At 44.8% G+C, this 8,527-nt stretch overlaps 1 protein-coding gene across 1 annotated transcript; it reads left to right on the plus strand.

Annotated features, from left to right (window-relative positions):
• The first annotated feature begins 1,960 nt into the window (after window positions 1-1,960).
• LOC114617503 lies at window positions 1,961-6,596 on the plus strand. Its single transcript, XM_028763089.1, has 5 exons — window positions 1,961-2,126; window positions 2,339-2,358; window positions 3,344-3,392; window positions 3,920-3,980; window positions 4,646-6,596. Exons 1-5 carry the CDS (start codon window positions 1,961-1,963, stop codon window positions 6,594-6,596), a joined length of 2,247 nt encoding a protein of 748 aa, XP_028618922.1.
• The last annotated feature ends 1,931 nt before the right edge of the window (window positions 6,597-8,527 follow it).

The raw sequence follows: 8,527 nt of genomic DNA on the forward strand, positions 1-8,527 counted from the left end.
CAAGGCCTTTCTAATTTTATTAGATGTTTTTCAAAATGCTAGTCATATTTTAAAATTATGACTACTAAACCAGTGTAATTTTTGTGTTTTTATTTGATTTGTTTTCCTTAAGACTAAAATAGGAAGTTGGGTGGGTAGTGAGGGAGAATTTTTGAAAAGTTGGAGGAAGGGAAAGGATAGGAACAAAGTACAAAATACTTTGTAATAAATAATTACAACAAAAACAAAGATGCTTGGGAAAATAAAACCAGATGTGTTAGTAGACCCTGGTCAAATAAACATAACTAAAGTTTCTGTTTCATATATCAAAAAACTTGGATTGCTGCATATTGGACAGCTAACAAGCTACTTTGCTCACTTCTCAGAGCTTTCTCCTCTGTTCATTTTCTTATAGATTCTTCTGTTAGCAACATGTGCTATTCAAGCTCCACCCCACTTCACACTGAAACTCCATTCCTTCGTATGATATGGGCTTGGAACATAATTAGTTTAGGAACATATAACCTCCTAATTAGAGTGATACCCATGTACATGGACACAGAGAACTTCTAGGTGCTCTATCATCTATGTGTACTGTATGCTTGTGTGGTATGTGTATTTGTGTTTGTTCAAGGCTAGCCTGGTCTACAGAGTGAGTTCCAGGACAACCAGGGCTACACAGAGAAACCCTGTCTCGAAAAAACAACAACAAAAAATGAACAAGTAAAGAAAGGAATCAAAACACTACCAAGCATTCCAATTATCATAGAAGGTTTAGTCAACAATTAGCCACAAGCTTTCTTATGGTTAAGAAATGAACTTCATTTTCCTTACCATTCTATACCCGAAGGCAAAAAGTACATTGTTTTAGATTATATTGAATAATGACACAGCTAAATAAATAAGATACAGAAGTTTTGTGTCTGACTTGAGACCAGCTGTGATCACATAATGAACAGACAGGGATCTGCAGACAGAAGACAACCTGAGAGCATCAGTCCTGAAGACACAACTCAAGTTCCACAGAGAAGCCCACTTTGTCAGAAACTAAGAACCTGATTGACTCAAGTAGATATCTTTTGGGAGACAAAGATACAATGTCAATTTCTGGTTTCTTTAGACACTCAGTTAGGATATGCTGATGTTTTGCTGGGGCAGACAGGGGAAAGAATGTTTTGCTAAAGCAGACAGGTGAAAGAATACATGATGTTTAGAAGGAACATTAATATGACCCCACAGGCAGTGGGAGCTTGAGCTTTGGTTTGATTGCTCTAACTTGCTGCTCATTCTGGGGACACGCTTGTATTAGTTCACCTTATACTGCATTGCTGAACTTCACCTGTCGAGTCTTCTTAGAGAGAAACTCATCAAAGAAGTTCTAGTGAGATTCCGGAAGCTTTTTGCTGCTTCCTTGGACTCAGGCCCCTTGGGTGAGGCTCACAGATTCATCTGCATTGAACTGCCCTTGCTGATTCATGTATGGTGTGTGCCCACTGGACTGCTCTGAAGGGGGTGATTCATGTTTGGTGCTTGATAGGGGACTGGAATGAGAACAACAAAGATTATAATTGCCCTGTACAACTGTTTATATAGAGGTCCACTTCCCCCATATCCTAATAACCTTTCTTTCCCACTTCTGGTGGTTGGTGGGCTAGAGGGGAATTTAACCCTTAGAAAGTAGGTTCAACAAAATATATGCCTACACAGAGGAGTACTGAGGCTCAGGAATAAAGAACAAAACATGAACAGAGATCTATTTGTGCCTGATTCAGCAGCAGGATTTGGAAGGAGGAAGCAGAAGAAGGACACAAGAGGGGATACTAGGCAGGTGGCTGGGGAGGGGATGTGGCAGCCTCTCTCCTGCCAGGAGGCCTTTGTGATGAGGAGGCCACACCTGTGTGATGTGGTCTGAGCCCTCCTGACACACCTCACACTGCACTCCTGGACTCAGTAGCCTGAGAGCTGCACTGCGAATCAGAAGATGGAGAGTTTTCTCACTCTGATGAATAGAGTTAGTGACTCATGGATGAGCCCCAGCTCCATGGACATAGCGATGGACATGACCATTGCAATTATGTGTGGAGTGGGGCTCTTTTTCCTACTACTTCCCTTCCTGAAGGAGTACCCAGTGTCATCACCACCTGAGAGTGAAAGGGACATCCGAAAGATGAGGAGAGCCTTGGTTCACACACAATGGAGCAGCAGTCTGTTGTTCATGACTGTTACTCTCACATTTCTTAGGAAAATAGATTTAGGGACATTTTGGTGTTTTTTAAAAAAAACCATTAACATAAGAACATATTCTTTTATTTTGATCTCAGGTATGAGATATGTGGCTGCTCCAAACTGTCCTCAACAGATGAGTATGACTTGCCTCATGTTCAAGCTGGGGCATAACATTGCCAGCAGCTTATATTTTCTCTGTTCCTGGGACTTTTGGGATTCTAGTTTTTTTCCAGAGAATAGATAAATCTTAGGTCCTTAGGAGACATGGTGGGTTGTCCTTTGTTGCTGGTTGCAAGTCCTTGCTGCTGTTTGTGATTTGTTCAGTAGTTGTGTGAACAGAAGAAAGAATAAAAACATTTTGTTAACCTGTTCAGAAAAGATAAAACATCCCCAAAGAATTCATCCCCCATCATTCCCTGCAATTACAGAAACAAGTCTAACCATAACATCTCCTCCTTTCCCCAATGTCCTTTTTTTTTCTCTCCTATGAAGTATTAGGGGAAAGAATGGGTGGAAGAAAGAACAACCTACAAAGTAACTGAAGTCTAGCTAGACAGGAGAGAGTAAATCTCCAGAAGAGTCAGTAGGGGCTGACAGGCAGGGCAGAGGTGAGAGTGGCCCTGAGCTGTCTGACGTTCTCAGAGCATCTGTACAAGGAGTCAGAGAGCCCACTAAGGACTACTGTGCCTACAAAAACAGACTACACTTCTGAGTTGTTGGGGACACAGAAGAAGCTGAGAGAAAGTTCATCTGTCCTCTATTCAGGCCCTTGTTTTGTTTGGGTTGAGCTGATGTGAAGCAGGTGATGAGACCAAAGGCCTCAGACAATGGCTTGAGTCTCCTCTGGTCTGAGGAGGCACATATCACCTTACAGCCCAGAGCCAGCTGGAGAGTTTAGGCTTCGGCAGGATCTTGTCTGAGGAACACTGAGAATATCCAAGCTAACTATGGCACAGACAGTGCCATCTTCTGTTTTGAAAATAAGGTAACAAAGAAACGTGTTTATGCTCAGTGTGACTGAGTCAAGGATAGATGACAGAATACATGGAAAATGCGGGTTTCACAGAGAGCAGGAAGCTTGTCTACAAGAGATAGGAAGAAGGGTCATCAGCTCATTTGTATTGTTTCTAACTGACAGGATGTGAAGAGGGGGCAGAAGACCAGTAAGAAAACTGTTGCTGGAAAACGTAGGCATCTGCTTTCCTGTGGAGAGAAATTTAGTATGGCCTACCCTTTAGTGAAGAGGACATGATAGGCAGGGAAGAAGAGGTGGCTTCTGTGAAGGAAATTAGGATTCTAGAATTTCCAGGTTTTGTGATAGAAAGGAGCTGTGGTTGGCTGGCCTGGGCGCTACACATGAGAATGTGGTTCACGGCATGGTGTGATACTGTGTCATTGTCTGTGCCCCTGTATGGGGGACTTTGAGGTCCTCCTGACAGCAGGTAGCTTCAATTCTCCCAGCTGCATTTCTCTTTCAGATAACTGACCCTGTGGCCATTACAATGTTGTTAGTGGAATTGCACAGGTTGAGGGAGGAGCAAGGAATGTGTAAATGGAGACATGAGGTCCCTCCATTCCCATTGCTCACTCTCAGTGTTCTGGCCTTGGAATATGGTGGTTGAGCATTAGAGTCCTAACATGGGTAGTCATAAGAGAGATGCCTCAGTCCTGTGTGTTCTCATTTTTTGTCCTGATCCTGCATAACTCTTTCCAGGTTATAGAGATGGAGGAAAAAATATGGAAGAGACCAAGACTCCATCGCAACCAATGAAAAAGTAAGAAATCTTTGTCTCATGAAATATTGCATACCAGAAAGTGAGCTCAGGGTTTGGGGATCTTCATACTGAAGATGATATGCAGTGTGGGATTTGGAGACAGCCATGTTGGGTGTGACACTAAGGGACATGTGATACGGACACAATAGAGGGACTCTAAGAGCACAAGTGCTATGTTTACACAGATGTAGGGGACTCATGATCTGCTGGGTGCATCTGATGTTTTTGTCTCCTGTCTTTTGCAGTGTTAACAAGCAACTTGTTGAGGACTGCACACCACACACATTTTGGGACCCTAGTCAGAAATTGGATCACCTTTCTCTCTCTCAGCTGTTGTCTTACCTCAAGGTCTTGGAGGACACTATACAGCACAAATTTAGTCAACTTTTCTGGGGCATATCCTCTGTTTTCTCTTAATCAGTTGTGGCTACTGCCCATGTCCTTAGAAGTCCACACTTGGGAAAACGTAAATCTGTGAGGTTTATTAATACTTGTGACCCTGACCAAGGTCTATCCCAGGCTAAAGGACCTCCACAGCATTCCAGGTACCAGCCATTACCTCACCAACCTGTGAAACCAAACTTAGTAGGTGTGAAACCAGTCCAAAAAGAGAAAATACCCCCAAGCTATACCCCAAAGCAAATGCCTCCTTGTTTGAAATGCAGGAACTGTGCAGTGCCATGTCCTCCCACTGAGAGGAGGATACAGGCATCCCTACCAATTGAAAGCCTGCCCCGGAAACAGGAACTGTATTCGAAAACTGTCAGAGGTTATGATGACCCAAACCACCTAAATCCCATTAGCAAGCACACTGGGAACTTGCCCAGGGTCAGCCTGGATACTAAAGCTATCAGGCCTGCCTCCATCCTTCCTGAGCACCGTGGGACATCCGAGCACCCTAAGGAGCCACAGGCAACTACTGTGGGAGAACAACAGGGAACCCCCATCAGATTCCTCCCATCCAGGAAACTGACCCAGCCTCAGGGACAAAGCCTGGATCATTATTCCAAGAGCAGTCCTCAACTCTCCCAGCCTGCCCAGCCCTCTATCCCCAACCCTGAAAGCTGCAAATGTAGCAAAATGATGGGGCCTGTAGCTGCAGGGCTGCCCTTAAAGAAGGACATAGCTCAGGCTGATGTGCAAACCACCATCAAGATGGGCCTTGGTATTGGGGCAAAAAAGGTGGCTTACCTTTTATGCAACACCCCTGGAAAGGGGCTGAAACCCAGGAATTCAGCACTGAGGACAGACAAACTGTCTGATATGAACATTGCTGAGCATCATTCCCTGCTGGACTCAAAGACTAAAAGGAAGCTGGCATCAAAGATCACAGAGCTTCCAGGAAAAGACAGAAGAAGAGCATGTCTCCCCATCCTTGAGGCAAGGGATTTCACCCCACCTGGGGCTACAGCTTCAAACCTCCCCCAGTTTGTGTATCCCTCTTCACCCATGTGTGCTTCCAAGGCTGAACAGTACAACAAGGCTGGCAGAGTCCTCCAAAATTTACATCACCAATATCCAGGAGGAACACTGTTAGAAAGTGCACCAGCTGCTAGAATGAAGGGTGCTGTGTTTACAGATTGTATTCCAGAGGTTCAGAAAACCAAAAGAACCCCTCCACCTGCTGCCAGCCATGGGGCCTCAAAGGCCCATCCAGACCCATTTCAGAGATGCATGTATGTACAGCGACCTGCTTTCTACTTTCAGACCGAAAATCCCCAGCAGACCAGGACTATCCGAGGCACTGGAAAAGGCAGCCTGCAACCAAATATGCCAGCTCCCATCAGCCAGGGAGAAAGGCTTGGGAGTGTAAGGCCTTCAATCCTGAGGTCCAAACAGTTAAAGGATACAGCCAAGACTTGCATACCTGAAAAAGGAGAGGGTTCTTCAAAAATCTGTGTGAAGAACGTCCCAAGGAGTGATTTATGTGATGGAAACATCACCACAAAACACACTGGGAAAAGAGATAATTTAAAAAATGTTCACCCTTCACCAGATAATGACCAGACACAGGAGTACTTAACCAAAAAAGACACAATAAATAATATGTTAGCTGAACTGCAATCCCTTGCAAATGTTTTATTTCAGATACTGGAAAACACTGAAGGGGACCCATCCAAAGGGTGTAAAGTGGAATCACTGGCAGCCCAGCAGGGTGACTCATGCCAGTCTCCTGAGAGTCTCTGTGACACCAACCATAGCAGAGGAGAAACCAGAATGAGTTGTGGCCATGCCAACCCCAAGATGTATAACCAGCTCCCCATCCCCAAGGGGAAAGAACTTCGACATGGATACAGGGGAATTGGAGACCAGCAGGAGCCTGGTCTTGTAGACCTGAGAGCCTGTGGCCCAGGTAAAATTAGACCAACGATTGGAGTGGGCCACTATCATCACAGGAGCCCTGAGGGGCACAACCAATCATTAAAATACAGAGAAATTGCAAACAAACTGCAGTCCGGTTTTGATCATAAATACAATGAAAATACACAAAATAAAATAAAAGGAATGGGATATGGCTGCTTTCTGAGTCCCAAAGAGAACGATTCAGTCAAGCGCTGGGGAAATGACTACTCCTGGTCTTCAGATGCTGCCCAGCGAGCTTCTGATTCCAGGTAGACCTTACGAGAATAAATCAAGGAGCAGGTGGCTCAGGCCATCCCTTCCTTCCCACACCAGGATTTTCTAGATGTCCCATCTGCCCAGCCATATTTCCCCCCTGACTCTTGGTAATAAACTTGGTTTTTTTTCCTACAAAGAAACTCTTTTCCTTTCTGAAACTCTTCCTTCCCTGCTCATGGCTCCTTCCCAGATAGGAGCTGCTTCCTGGTTCATTCTCCTGCCTGTCAGCACAGTGGTCTCTGTCCTACAGTGAGGGAGCAGGGGAAGGTCAGCATTGCTTCTGCCTCAGTGCAGTTTATGAAGAGACAGGGCATGTTGGAAGAAGGCACAATAACTAATCACTGTGAAGTTAGTATTAATCTTTCTGTCCTGGCAGAGACAACAAATGGCTACATGTTTTTCAGAATGGCCCAGCCATGTGAAGACCTTACCTAGGTCTGTGGCCCAATGTCTTCCTTTCACTGTCTCACCTTGATGTTTTTTCACTGTAAAGAGTGGTGTGTAGAGACAATAATCACAAACTGTCATTCCCAGTTCCGAGTTAGGAGAATCTCTACCTGCATTTCTAGAACAGACATAGGGATGACCTATCCCAGGATTCCCTCATCACACTGATGTGGGTTGAGCCCCTACCACCATTTATCTCAGCCTGGGTGACAGGGTAGTGACTGTCCACAGCATGCCTTCCTCTCTGACTAGGTCATGGTCCAGAATAGAACCTGCAGTGTGTGACCATGGGTGGTTACTGAGGGCCTTGTCACACAGGCCTGCACAGTAACACAGCAAAGCCTGCAGAGAAACCACAGACACCCCATTGAGTCCACTCAGTGCCCTCCCTGGAGACCTGGATCCATACTGCCCAGGCCACCACCTTGCTGATATGTGGACATGCAGCCTGTGTGATGCAGCACCAGTGCCACTCTGGTGTACACAATGTCTGTCAGCTTGTAGATGGTTTCCTGGTGGAAGGTTTCTTTGTGGATAATTTGGAATCCTACATTCCTACTTTACAATCCTTTGATCTCTGAGGAGACCAAAGAGTCTCTCAGCATCCATTGTCTGTCAAAGTTCAACCTCCCCTCTTTCCTCCCATAATATTCTTTCTATTCTGCATCCCTCCTGCCAAGCCCCAAATGAAACAATCCATTCTTCATCTCCCACTGCTTCAACAGATCTTGAGTCCACTGCTTCTATTGCATTTTCTTCATATGTTTGTTTATAGTGTAAAATGAGGAATATACAGCAAAATGTGTGTGTAATGTCAACTCATTAGTATAAAACAAAAAATGTACAAACATCCAGAGGAACAATGCAGGGTTCTGTCAGACCCTCAAATCCCATGTGCTCCTCTGTCGTCTACCCTTCCTACTGCAGAGGATGTCACCTTACTTTAGGAACCTCCTCCTCACGTTTAAGTAGAATCTTGACACACTGACTTTGTACTGCTCACCACAGCAGCCTGGCTCACTCACACTGTGTCTCCTCTCTGTCTGGAATCTTCCATTTAACATGGTAGCATAGGATGATGCAGCCTTGCTCGGTAGAGCCACATCTGATTCATTTGTATTAAGTTGTTTCACATTATTTTAATGGACTCAGATTTCTCTATTCATTCCAAAGTTGATAGATGTTCACATTCTCTTGCTTAATTGCTGTGACTGCCCTTGAACCTGATGCTGCACACATGAGGCTATTAAAAGCTTGTTCACTTCTTGGGCTCCAGCTCAGGTGTACAGTGCTCCACTGACATGTGGGTTGGTTTATTGTGTGACATCTTGAGGCCTCTTTTCCCAAGCTCAATCACTTCAGTAACTGTAGTATTAGCGGAAGGGGTCTGGGACTTTAGTATATTTGGTGCCTGTTTATATTTCTGTGTAATTACACGCAGCCGAGACATTCTCTCACTCTTAACAGACTTTCTTCTCAAT

This window comes from Grammomys surdaster, unplaced genomic scaffold (genome assembly GCF_004785775.1).
Source record: "Grammomys surdaster isolate TR1022 unplaced genomic scaffold, NIH_TR_1.0 137, whole genome shotgun sequence".
Classification (NCBI taxonomy): Eukaryota; Metazoa; Chordata; class Mammalia; order Rodentia; family Muridae; genus Grammomys; species Grammomys surdaster.

Coding starts and splice junctions, on each gene's coding strand:
- LOC114617503 (XM_028763089.1), top strand. CDS start 1,961: ATGGAGAGTTTTCTCACTCTGATGAATAGAGTTAGTGACTCATGGATG. Junction 3,393..3,919: donor GAAAACTGTTGCTGGAAAAC/GTAGGCATCTGC, acceptor AACTCTTTCCAG/GTTATAGAGATGGAGGAAAA. Junction 3,981..4,645: donor CCATCGCAACCAATGAAAAA/GTAAGAAATCTT, acceptor TTTGAAATGCAG/GAACTGTGCAGTGCCATGTC.